This window comes from Ciona intestinalis, chromosome 11 (assembly GCF_000224145.3).
Source record: "Ciona intestinalis chromosome 11, KH, whole genome shotgun sequence".
In the NCBI taxonomy this organism is placed as follows: Eukaryota; Metazoa; Chordata; class Ascidiacea; order Phlebobranchia; family Cionidae; genus Ciona; species Ciona intestinalis.
In genome coordinates, this window is record NC_020176.2 from 3,483,858 (window position 1) to 3,497,524 (window position 13,667).

A 13,667-nucleotide genomic window follows, 5' to 3' on the forward strand; every position below is an offset into this window, starting at 1 on the left:
ATTGCCAAAACGGGAATCTCCCCAACACGGCTGGAAATTATAGATCAAGCTAAAAGAGAGCCCAGCTCAAATGAATGGACACTCATAATTATAAAATGATTCATAAATGACAGATAAAAGCGTATTCTACAACATCGGTGTCGTGTAAAAATGGTCCAGATACTATTGTTGGTCACAACACCACTATGCAGATACAGTTCTTTTTCTCGAAGGACACACACGCAAAAACAGCATCTTTTTAGCTAAAGCTCTGCAATCTAAATACTATGCTAATGTGAACAGTATACTGAGTACATACTTGTTATGTTATGATGTAATCCTATACCTAATACAAACCTTTTGCAAATTTTGTGATCATAAATTTATTTGACCTCTGTCATAATTCAAGTTATTTAAAATTCTAAATGAAAATAAACAGAAATACCTTACCAAAAATGGGGTATACATATCACCACACAATCACAATTTGTACTATGCAATAATTTGAAACCATGATGTACAGATAATAAATATAGCACTAAGAACACAGTAAAAATCGCAAATTCAGATCTTTACAGTGCAATTAAAATAAACAGTTCTAAACAGGACTCGATTTTTATAACTAAAGTTTCCAGAACTATAAATTAATTCGGATTAAAAAGCATTACAGCAGTGTATTAAAATTACTGGAACACCATTTCGATTTATTTATTATTTTGAGATAATATTTTTGAGCACAGCGTTCTGGTGGGTTCAAGTTCAAATCCATCTCTAGTTATTAGTTGGGCTTCATTTAAACATGTCATTAAATGATCGTCCAATTAACCATCTTCTTATTTCGCTCGTTCCAGCACCAATTTCGTATAATTTTGCATCTCGTAAGAAACGTCCGGTAGGATAATCATTAATATATCCATTTCCACCTAAAAAGGTATGATTTTAATAAATTAGACATTATTTTATTCTAAAATTTTACATATATATTAATTCTAAAGTTTTACATATATTTTAATTGAAAACATATTTATCTTTTTAAACACTGAAATTAAAAAAAAACTATTTAACATTTAAAAAATTATATTTTTTAACTTACCTAAACATTGTATTCCATCCAATGCAACTTGTGTAGCAGCTTCAGCTGCATACAAAATAACTCCCGCACAATCTCGGTTGTTGAAATGTCCTTTATCACATGCTCGTGCTATTCCATACATATAAGCTCTGCAAGCGCTTAGTTTGGTGTACATGTCGGCCATTTTACCTTGCATCAGCTAAGCAAATATTTTTTATTCATTTTAAACAAAACTTGAAGTTCTTTTTTATCAACAAAAGATGTTGTATAGCGATAGAAACGGTTAAGTTTTTCAATAAAAAAAATATCACTTAAAAATTTACCAAAAGAGTGGTTTTTAAAATAAATATAAATTACACTGGTGGTACCTGTCCACATTTATCAGTTTCTAACTTTTTACTATATATATATATCTACACTATACTGTCATAATTTGAGGAATAGAAACTAATTATGGGTATGCCAATTAAAAACTTACTTGAAATTCACCAATATTTTGTCCAAACTGCTTCCGTTGGTGCATATATGGAAATGCTGTATCCAGTACAGCCTGCATTAACCTGCGTAAACCACATGATGTAAAATTAAAGCCACAAACAACACTTTACACAACACAAATCAACAAGTAAAAACCTACAACTAACTTTCACAATAAAAAACATTCAAAATTAGCTAAATTTCGAACTAAAACTGATAAAAATACTAAAAATTTGGTCAATTAAGCTAAATTTGTAACCAAAATCAATTTACCCTATTGGACCAGCAGAGAGCACTAGACGCTCAAGGTCAAGACCGCTCATCAAAACATAAACACCTCTATTGTACGCTCCCAATGTGTTTTTGGCTGATTAGAAATTAAGATTCAATTAAATTGGTAAAAAAATGTAAAAATGTTTACTGAATCGATTCAGTTTTAATTCCGAATTTTCAGGTTTTGTGTGCACATATTTAGTTTAATTCTGTCGAGTGCGCATGAGGCCATACCCAACTGGTCCAGCAGCACCACCGAGTCTTTCTAGATCGAGTCCAGTCATGAGAACATAGACACCTTTGCTGTGCGCTCCAAGAATATTGTCCACTAATGTTAAAGTATCGTCACATAATTTATTTAATTAAATTGCTACTAATATTAAATCTGGGGTAATAGGCAAACTCTGGCGTAAATCCAATGCCTTATGTTGTGGCACGCCATAAGAACTCAACAATACAGAAAAGAATGTACTACTGTAGTCTACATATAAATATTACGAATTTTTAAAACCACCTCTTTTCGTTTGGTAAAACTAAATACAATAAAAAACACAGTATACTTAATATATATATATATAAACTATAGAAAATGAACCGTACCCGGAACTTTGCAGTTCTCAAACACAAGTTCACATGTATTTGACCCTCTCATACCAAACTTGTCCAATTTCTGTGCAGTAGAGAATCCTTCCATACCTTTCTCCACAAGGAAAGCTGTAATACCTTGAGCTTCAGCAGCAATATCAGTTTTTGCATACACGACAAGTGTATCAGCGTCAGGCCCATTGGTAATCCAAAATTTGCTTCCGTTTAGTACATAGTAATCTCCTGTAAAAAAAAACATAATTTTAAAAAAACAGCCATACAAGATAGACATAAAACAAACCCTTTTTTTCAGCTTTTAACTTCATAGAAACGACATCTGAGCCTGATCCAGGTTCACTCATTGCAAGAGCTCCAACTTTATCGCCAGAAATAAGCTGTAAAGGTAGATTATATGTAGTACTTACACTCCTATGTACTTGAACGCTGGTTTTGAACCATTTAGCAATTGCGAATGTGGTGTGACGAAACAATTTTTATTGTAAGCCAACAGCACTGTGCTGCACACTTATATTCTGTAGTCTAAAATAAATGATCTTTAACCACTCTGCCGCCAGGCAAAAAATCAAACAGTGCACAATACTGTTTTAAGTATAACCTCAAAACAAATATGGGATCTAAAACATATAAACTATAATAAAAACTACAGACTGACGTTTACAAAGAATTTGTATCATGTCATATAAATAATTTTAAAGTTGCTCTTACAGGAGGTAGATATTTTGCCTTTTGTTCATCATTTCCATGCCGGGCAATTTGATTCACACACAAGTTAGAATGAGCACCATAACTAAGTGCAATTGCCCCACTTGACCGGGACATTTCTTCCATAACTATACAGTGTTCAAAAATTCCAAGACCTGTACCACCATCAGATTCTGTATAGGAAAAGCAAGTGTTAAGATTGCGAGTCTAGTTCTAATTTACTTTTCCTAAATTATGAAGTGAATGAATAAATGCCAGTTGAGCCCCGCTTCCTACAACTCATGTTACAACTTTGTTAGTGTGTATTTCTCGAGTTTAAATTTTTTTTATGCATACCTGACAATTTATTATTACTATTAAGTAACTTGCCCACAATCATAGAGCAAATCGCAGTATCTTCTGGTTAACATAGCAGTCTAACTACTGTGTCCAGTTTTGTAAATAAACAAACAACTAAAGTCTTACCCGGTACTGTGATTCCCATTAGGCCCATGTCTCCCAGTTTTTTCCAAAATGATCGCATTTGTGGAAAATTATTTGTACGATCTATTTCATCTGCTAAGGGGGTAAGTTCTTCTTGTAAGAACTTCGAAACAGATGCCCGTAACTGTAAAATTTCAACTTTAAACATTGCTCTAAGAAACATGGTTATTTATATGCAGGGCTTGATTTCTAAGACCACAACGTACAAACTATAATGAACATAGAGAACCGAACAACACTTTTGGATTTAAAGATTAAATTATTTCTTGGTTTCTAAATTCTGGTGGGGTAATTATTAATTATTTAACATAATGGTATTGCTGTAGGGTATTTGTAATGTGCAGAAAAATACACCATTTATACAAGATATGATATTTTTATTATGTTGGGTCATCTCTCTTTAAGCCACAGAAGTGGCCCGTTTGTAAGAATTAAATATTTACCTGTTTTTGATCGTCAGTAAAACCATATAATTCATCATCTATTGGGACAGTTGTGGTATATCTTGCTCTGGGTGATAAAGTCCGAGTACATTTTCGTATTGACAGAATGTTTTTAAAACTATAGTTTCGTGCACATGAAATGCGAAACAACAATCTGGCACACGCCATTATAACTAAAAGATTTCAAAACCTAAATAAATATTTGGTGAAAGAATAAACTATTAGTTTAATTTTCACATTCAGTACTTCTGCTGGTTACACTTCTGTCAAAAATGTACCACTTATTCTGCAGAGTTGCAGTGTTTGCAATCTACAATGCGAAAACATACTATGAAATACCAACAGTTGTGGGCAAATACCATTGCTTCGTGTGCACAATTCGCTCGTTCCGCATGACGCGGGGTAGCGTGGTGCGCTATCGCTACCGACAAATGAGGCCAACACGGTTGCGGATATGTTGATGCATGGCCTACTGAATGTCATGGTTGATGCTGTAAACGACATTCGTTATAACGCGGATGTTGTGTTTCATACACCTCGTGTCCGCTCACGAATTACCACGTATGTAACTTTGTAAGTGTGCTGTTTCCGTATGACTGACAATTTTAACAAACCATTAGTGACTACTGGGCTGGGAGTAATTTCCGCACAGTATCTTGCTCAATGACTGAATGACACATATGCGCCGACAATGGTAGCGGCGGCTAGACTTGAACCCATAACCTCTGTGTTCCATACAGGTGCACTAACCACATCGTAATTACTACGAAGAACCAATGTCTACAATGGAGCGACAAGGTTCGACTTTCTCCGGGTGTCTTTGTATCTTAAAGCGCAGTTTGCAGGTTAATGCAACCGTGGTTAGTGAAAAACGTACATGCTGCCCAGTAAAAACGTAGTCTTAATGAGCTCAGGGTAATGACTAAACAGGCTTCGAGTCCGGGTATTACTTGTGCTTACCTTATCTGCGGATTGTAATACAAGCACTATAAAAGTAAAACACATATCAACGATTTATCGAGCATGGCGAAGAACAAATTGCAATTTATACAAAACAACAATATAGTACGTTGCGAATCAAATACGAAACTTTTAAGAGAGACGTTTTAAAACTTTCAGTCAATAAAGAACAAGTTGTCATACACTTACGTATAAGTGAATCGCTTATATATGGTAGCTTGTTATATAGTAAAGTGTGGTGGTTAGTAAGACAATTAGTTCAAAAAACTAGTCGGTGTTTAAATCACTTGGTGAGAGCAATTTAAGTGTACGTTTTTCAGAATGAGTTAGATATGATTGCAGTCTCGGCAAGTGTGGGACAATTGCCAAAAAACGTACGCCAAGCTGTACCAGTGTCTTGCACCACATTTACACCTTGTGTTTGAGAAGCACCGTGGGTTATTGCAACCATAAAGACACTGTCCATCGACAATATAGGAGCTATAGGACGTTTAAATTGTGTAGTTTGTTTTCTGAACATTAGTTTGCATGTGGCGGTTAAAATGAACACACGCTGTACTTAAAGGAAGGTAAAGAATAAAAGTAGAAAATGTACACTTCAGTGTGTGTACTATTTTTCGCAAAAGGCTGTACCATTTAAAACGATCTGCGAATGCTGTATTATATTAGAGAATATAACACTGTAAAAAGAAGTGTTTTTCTAACGACAATACGTTCGGTTTGCGACGCACGAACGATTAAAATACGTGTAGTAAACTATTAGTGAGTAAAAACACTAACCGAAATTTTAAAAGAAACTTTTTAGGAATAAAAATATTAAAATACAAGCAGTGCGACTTTGCTTGTTAGACACTGCTACGAATAGGGACGTGTCGTGCCACTATTAAGCGGCGTTGATAGCCATTTGATATGCAAAACGGTTGCAAGATATACCTGTGATAGCGTTAAGTTGAAGAGTGTGGAAACACATGAGGTAAAGAGACTTTTTAAACTCGTACAGTGGGAAACAGTTAAAACGTCGCTTTGGCTACTGCACTTTCAAAAAAGGTGCCTTTCAATTAATGACAACGTCGCTTAAATAAGCACACTGAAACAACGTTTGTAGCCGCGACGAAACTGCGCCTTTTGAGTGAAGATTAATACACGATCGTTTGGCAAACAAAAGGAACTGCAAATATTATAAAGTGTTTATGTCCGCGCTTCAGTTTGTAAAGGCATCGGTTTGTGTTTGCCCCCGCAACAGTGGCAAACTGCGCCGCAACGGTGGCAGTTCTTTAAAATAGGATAAAGACACAAACAGGGTATAAAAATTGAGACGATGGCAAAAATACACCAGCGCCGGTGGGTCCAAACTCGAGTGTTGTCGTCTGTGCACGGCAAACAGGTGCTACATCGGGTAAAACAAGGGCATGTGTTAACCGGAGCAGCAGGACAGGAACCGGCGGGGTTTCGCTCCCGATTATACAACACTTGACAGTATCGACAACGTGTACGCTCGCCTAAATCTTCTTTTCTTCGCCCACCACGCTCAGAAGACTTTGTGCTTGCTGGAGGTTTAATAGGGTCTGTATATGAACCAAATGAAGGACTCGTATGGAATAGAGTCGTCTTGTGCTGCTCCATAAGGCAATCATCTGCCGACTTCATACCATGGTATCTATAATCATGGTAAGGCGTTCTCTGCAGTTGTGGTGTGTAACGGTGGGAAGCGTATTTATTCCGCAAGTCTTCTGAGGTTCGTAGCGACCTACAATGCGTGGGCAGACTCGCCCCTGGCCGTGTTGAAAAGGGCGAGGGCGTAGCCGAAGGTATTTGGACGTAGGAGTTTGGTTTAGGTGGTTGTAAGTCACGCTGTCGTTCCAGTATGTCAAGATTTGGGGTTTTTGTTCTCCAGGATTTATGCCGACCCTGAGTGCTCTCACGTTGTCTTATTCTGTGGCGTCTGGACGTATTAACGGCGTGGCGTTGAGCGGTTGGCGTGGCGTCTTTCACGGAAGGAGTCACAACGTCCTGGAAAAAAACAACGAGTAAGAAGTTGTAATTTGGTGCAAAATTGTTAAAACAGAGTAATTTTATACGAATTAGAACTATAAGGGGGCTCCAGTTGCATAAGTTTTTTTATGTTTCAATTATAAGAAAAAAATATGATTACGAATAAAATACCTTTGCTGGCTCCGTGGCTTTTGATTTCATGGGGTTGGTATGTAAGCGAGGTGCGTGGTCACCAGGTAATACTGTGGTGGGAGAGGGAGGTGTGGGGGAGGCTCTTTGAGGGTGGCCGGGTACTGAGGAGGAGTGACGTCTTTGTAATCTAGATGAGGATGGTCGGTGCCACGACAACGAAGATGTGGAAGTGGCGGGCTGACGAAACGCAGGTAAACTAATAGAGGCACTTGGTCTCGGACACGATGCAGGATGGGGGGAAGTTGCAGAAGGAGTCGAGTTGTGAGAGGATGATGTTGAGAGCTTCTTCACTCGAGTGGTTGAGTCTTCTTTCACATCAGCGGAGTTAAGGATCGTAAATGAGGTGACAGAGGTCGGGGAAGCCTGGGTTGATGGTGATAGGTTAGACAGAAGTTGAGGTGCGCTTACTTTACTTTTAATTGGAAGTAGTTACTTTACTTTTAATTGAAAGTATAGTACTCTGGGGTAAGACGGGACACCTTTAGCACATGGTATCCAAATATCCTGATCAAGTTTTAAACAATTAACAGCGGTCTGCGGAAGCTGTGAGGATACGGTTTTATAACTACCAAATGTGACAAGAAAATAGAATGAAAGAGTGTCTCATTTTTTACCAGATAAGCAATTTTCAAGCGTTAGGAGTTTTGTTGTGTATATATGTGAATAAAAAATCTTTCCCTTTATATATTAGTTCAAATAAAAGAAAAGAACTTTTTGGGTGGTGAACCTAATTGTTTGTTTTTTTTTACAAAAAAAATGTTTTTTTACAGTTGGACCTATGTTAAATAGTATAAAACTAATGGTGACAGAAAGAACAGTTGAGATGTGTGACTGGCGAAATAAAGGCCAGTACAAGCCAGATTCGTCCACGGCATTGTAGCTTTTCCCATTATACAGATATGTGTACAAACATAATCCATAGTAAACGTTGTATCCAGATAAAACAACACCATTATATTCATAACAACAGCTTAATATACTGAGAAATAGAATATGTTTTGAATATAGATGTGACAGACCAGTGTAATATCATGTAGGACAACACATCAGTACACTAACATGGGTAGTAACATGGTAACTTACCTCTTCCGATGTTCGGCTACATGTGCTGCTACCACTGCTCATGTTTCGGGCTGAAACAGAAAAATAGCAAAGTCATTGACCTTGCACATACAGTCACTTATATTGGGTAAAATTTGAATAAAGGCTTTTTAAAGTTGGTGTGTGTAAATGAGTAGATTGTGGATAAAGTGAAATGTTGTTAGAGCGCTGGAAATATAGAATTTACCGTTGCTTTTATAAATCTCTGTGTCAGGCGCTGCGGCAAGGGAAGTCGGGTGTGTGCGTGCGGTAGTGCGCGCGTGTGCGCGTGTATGGTCCGCGAGCATACCAGCGCATTCGGAGCGGATGTGGTTTCATCTCGTCCAACAAATACAAGAGAGAGAAGAGAAAAGACGGAGAGACGCGGCGAGAAGCGAAGAGATTGGTCTCCGATCCCGGTGAGAAAATTCGATAGCGATGAAATGAAAAGCATGCTTCATTTATATGCAACATCGGTGAAACCGCTTCCTTTTTACGCATTTGTCGAATAGAAACAATTTCGGTGGAAACATCGCGGAAATATGTATGGAGGACGGCGACATAATAACTCAAATCCTTCCCAATTACTAAGTATTGTAGGCGCCGTTCGAGTGATAATAATTGGAGCCGTACGCTAATGAATGGACGACTTTTAACAGAGCCATAACAACACACCGGCAATGCTATAATAACACACACGCTCAAGTTTAAAATGACTGAACGTCCTGTCTTGTATCTTAGGCTGTGAATTACCATTGCGTAAATGTTTTAGGTGAATGAAAGTTTTAAACTACTCCACCTGTAACGGATAGTTTTTACAGCTTAATGAGTAGGAATGAAAGAAAGTTGGGTAGGTACAGGTTCAAGGCTTAACGGTGGTCCTTTTATACAAAAAAAGAAACAAAATTTACTCAAAATGGTTTCCCACCAAGTAACATATGCGGTATTCGTAAGCGGGCATAAGGTGTAGGAAACAAAACACCCTTGTTATGACGACTAACATTGCCGCGCCGAGCGAGGATAAATAAATTATATTCGTTCATACACAGACAATATTCTGGCGGATGAGCTATCTTGCGCGCTAAGCGAGGTCAAATGACGCGTCGGAACATAACGCGTAATCGTCAGGAGATGAAATCGTTGTCAGAAAACCACTTCCTCTCCGTGAGCGATAAATTATCCGGCCACCGGTTGTCATTAGCGACGCCTTGCCGGGAAGCGACGGTTTACAACAGCGAACGTTTACTGATAAGACGTTGATGATGCGGTCGGATATATCGACCTTATCAACAGGCATGGTGGCGGGTACGCGCAGCGTGTGGTAGTGGAGGTAAAACGTTCAACTGCCACAACATAGGCTTTGATGTTGCGACGCGCTTCATGGAACTTCTCATTACAATTTGTTTTATATTTAATTACTTAACAGAAATTTAGTTCCAACTGCCATATGATAAGCTTTAGTGTTGGGATGCACCTTAAGAAATTTTTAAACCATTTTTTTTATAATTTGCGGTACTTTTGCAAAAAAATGTCCTCGCATTTTTTAAATTAGCTTACGTTTATCGAGGTTTTCCAGAGCGACTCGTATGCCACGGTCAAAGGAGCGTGCGTCGGCTGTCCCATTAAATGCAAGTCCCATGCGTTCTTGACCGATAACCCAGTGATGGAAAATGGCGCTTGCTCGTACGAAGATCATTTGTGGGGGTATAAGAGTGTCCAGTGTCACCTGAATCAAAAGAAATTGTCTCGTACAACTATTCAAAGTATAAAAGGTCAGGTCGTCGTTTCCAATCCATATAACATAATTCAAACTGCCATCCTGTAAGAGTGAGGTCCTGTAGCGTGACATGCCATGGAACCTGGGATTTGCGCAAGAGTTGGCTCATTAATTACCACATAGCCCTATTATCCTTAATATATAGTACTGTGGGGTAAAATGTGATACCGTTAGAACCCAAAAACAAAACTACCTGATTTTACTTTAAACAATTAACTTTTTAGACTATGGGGCAAGGATATATAATTCTGTGAACATTTTTTGTGTATTACCAAACAGCAAACGAGAAAATAATGAAAATATGTCCCATCTTATCCCACCCTACTATAAGACATGTATAAAAATGTTTGCTATAGGGCTATAGGCCTTAACATTACATTATAATTTATAACCGCACCTCTTTGTCTTGTATTCTGTATCCATACAAACGATAGTCGGTTCGAGGCATGCTCTCATACACAGCTACTTTACTGTGGCCAGCCCCAAGGTGTGGAGTCCAACCAAGTTCCCCACGAACCATTACCGTTGCCTCCACTCGTACTATGGGTCGCTCACTATGGAAAAAAATGTATTAATTTATGTAGAAATGTATTTATATATAAAATGCATTTATTTGGCCTTGGAAGTTATACGGGTTTATGAGGATACGGATACAATTACCCGCGGTTTCGGAGCGGATGTGTTACAGACAGAAAGACAACGCACACGTTTATTAATGTTTAATGGAGTAACGGTAGTTGAATATGAGAACATTCATTTACGGCAAGCGTGTAATCGTCGCAAATATTACGACTTGCGAATGTCATTGCGGAAAAAGATAAGACGGCCATGAAGTCACAAGTACACGCTTTGCCCTATCGACGGCTGACAAGCAGTTATTACCGGATCTAGCCGGATTACGATGCCGGCCTAAATTACTAAGCTCCTGCAACTGTCCCAACACCCTCTTGTCGACGGTGAGCGGGCCTATGTTTGTTTTCGCTTGATTTAAAACCGTGTAATTTTCGCCGGCCACGATATCTGGCGCCAAAGCCCAAGCGACAACAAATGCGAGCTCCGCCATTGCAAAGAACACACAAGAATTCCCATGACGTTTTACGTTAAGATACACCAAGATATTCCACTTTTAATACCTTAAGCACCAGGCAAAAGCATTTCACGAGAAAATACAAAACTTGTTTCAAAACCAGGTACATTTCACAGACCAAGTGCTAAGAAATTTAATGGAATATGTATGGGAACGAATGAACGATTATAAACGTACATATTAAGTCAACAAATTGGTTAGCGCAAACCAAGGTAAATCATGGTTACACGAAATCAATAACGTTCTATCATAATGTAGGAAACGGGCATTTTTGTCCCACACCGTTAATGCCGACACAGGAAATTAGAAATTAAAAAGGTCGATTTATATTTATACCTGCAACAAAACGCATACCTTTTAACGAGAAAAATGTCTGCTTTAAACAAGGGTCAGATTTTGCATTTGCGTGACACTAACTGAACAAACCTGACTTGTTTGAACCGGTTAATCTATAGCCTAGGCATAAAGCCTTAGAATAGAATGAGATATAATTTAAAGGATTTTACATTGTTAGCTGTACGTGGCGGGGCGAAACGGTGGGCTGATCGACCATTTCCTCTTGTTGTGTTTGTTACGTGAAATTAGAGGAGAAATAGACCTTGAATTTGAACAGACCGAAGCTAGACCAACTACATGAACCAATCACGTACAAACGTAAAGTTAATCTCAGTAGAGGAGTAAAAACAGCGTGACGCATTTCTAACATGGTCATGTTACAGAAAACAAGTTTACAACTTGCAGTTAAAAATCCTATTTCATCAAAAACCCGCGCATACCTGCCAACGGTATTTTGTTATACACATTCCGATGTCTGTTTGGGTGCGAGTATGGCAAAGCGTCACCTGTTTTGTGAAGCAACTCTACAATAATCCTTGGTCATGGCGATCTCTTTTTTACAATGAGGTCGCAACACGACTGACTAGACACGAATAACCAGGAAATCTATTCACAAAGCTCTGCAGTTTGGCGGGACCGCAAATTAACTCGGAGTGGAAAATCTCACTTCGTTGCAATATTTTTCCTAGGTGTTTCACCAAATTTAACAAAAACGAAGGATAGCAAACGTACGGCCAAAGGAAGCGGTTAGAAGGACAAATATTTAACCAGGCCGGAAAACCACTTTACAAATAATGAGTTAACTCAACTTACGACACTTGTTAAATGTCAACACAGTAATATCACCAGCTTAATTATAAATTGAATAGTTTTAATGTACTACTGGGTAATTTTTCATAACGTAGTGCACTCATAAAAGAAAAGTAATTAAACATGATTTGAAACACAAACCGCACCATGCACTACAATTCGTGTACAATGTATATAAATATACACTGCACACAATTAAATACGCGGAAGCCTGTATTAAAAAAGTCAAACACAAAAATTCCACACACACACACACTTATACAGGGTTATTAAAACACAAAACATGTAGTAGGGTTGGAAAAATGGAACACCTTTTCATTCTATTTTCTCGTCACATTAGGTAGTAAACAAAGAACATTAGAAGAATTATAAAGCTCTATTCTAACGACTCCCGTAGGAGGTTATTAATTGTTTAAAATACGACCAGGGAAATTATATGCTAAATATGTTCCATTTTACCCCACCGTATTATACAACCTATACTATACTTGACTTACTTCCATTCAATTTTGCCCTTCTCCATGGCTCTAGCATGGCACGGATGTATTGAATAACAATATGAAACTGAAGACACTCGATTCGTTTTCTTGCTTGGCTAAATTACGAAACTTGCCGTCGATGGTACACGCCCATGTTTTGAGACACATATATTATAAAAGCTTTTCTTATAAGCACAAAACCGTATACCGCTATATGCTGTAATTAAAACAATGTTAATATCAGAACTTAAAACGTTATATTGTTGCATTATTTAGTTAAAAACACGAACTATTTCAAACTATTGTAAATTGCTTACGTGCGTGCTGTGTTCTAACAGATTTTTTGCGGGGTATGCAAATTCACGAGTGTTTTGATTGGCAAAAGTAAGGCGCGAAATGGATGCCGCAGTTTCGCTTACAATGCGTTTACGATGTATACTAACAAAACATGAGCAATTTAACGAGGATCTGGAACGAATGTATTGTGTATGGTGATAAGATAACGATAATAAAGGCTGCAGGTTAGCACACAGTGAGAAAACTATCGTATCGTTATCTTATATAGGGAGTGAATAACACACCAGTATTTTTTGTGAAATACGAATCGTCCAACAGCCTGTACGTCACTTACCATACATTAAAAGGGAAATCAAATATACTCGTTGGTTTTATTGATCAAAAGCAATGATTTTAAACACGGCCAAAGCACAATGACATTTTATGAATGAAAGCGTGCTGGCACGTGATATAGCGTAAGCCTATTGATGATTAGTCAGTCTAGCTCTACCGGTAGCATGCATAATTTAAACACGGCCTATCTCTGAGTGGAAACTGAAGTAGAACAAAACGGATGTTGCCTGTTAAAAGTGGTTTACCCTAGAGAGCAAGGAAAATTTAAACAATAAACTATATATATATA

At 37.9% G+C, this 13,667-nt stretch overlaps 2 protein-coding genes across 3 annotated transcripts; both read right to left on the bottom strand.

Annotated features, from left to right (window-relative positions):
- Positions 1 to 346: 346 nt before the first annotated feature.
- LOC100181405 (isovaleryl-CoA dehydrogenase, mitochondrial-like) lies at positions 347 to 4,253 on the bottom strand. Of its 2 annotated transcripts, none has more exons than XM_009861951.3 (9): positions 4,036 to 4,241; positions 3,575 to 3,716; positions 3,113 to 3,282; positions 2,688 to 2,781; positions 2,402 to 2,629; positions 2,036 to 2,129; positions 1,530 to 1,611; positions 1,073 to 1,250; positions 347 to 902 (listed from the first exon to the last, which is right to left on the bottom strand). In XM_009861951.3, the coding sequence occupies exons 1-9, from the start codon at positions 4,201 to 4,203 to the stop codon at positions 769 to 771; spliced, it is 1,290 nt and encodes a 429-aa protein (XP_009860253.1). In that variant the 5' UTR covers positions 4,204 to 4,241; the 3' UTR covers positions 347 to 768. The 2 variants fall into 2 exon arrangements, with proteins under 2 accessions (XP_009860253.1, XP_002127780.1); XM_002127744.4 differs by lacking the exon at positions 2,036 to 2,129 and adding an exon at positions 1,802 to 1,895 and having other exon boundaries at positions 449 to 902; positions 4,036 to 4,253.
- Positions 4,254 to 5,030: 777 nt separating this feature from the next.
- On the bottom strand, positions 5,031 to 12,967 carry LOC100183769 (sprouty-related, EVH1 domain-containing protein 2-like). Its single transcript, XM_002127716.3, has 6 exons — positions 12,767 to 12,967; positions 10,434 to 10,590; positions 9,817 to 9,985; positions 8,263 to 8,312; positions 7,159 to 7,542; positions 5,031 to 7,005 (listed from the first exon to the last, which is right to left on the bottom strand). Exons 1-6 carry the CDS (start codon positions 12,790 to 12,792, stop codon positions 6,184 to 6,186), a joined length of 1,608 nt encoding a protein of 535 aa, XP_002127752.1. The 5' UTR covers positions 12,793 to 12,967; the 3' UTR covers positions 5,031 to 6,183.
- Positions 12,968 to 13,667: the final 700 nt, after the last annotated feature.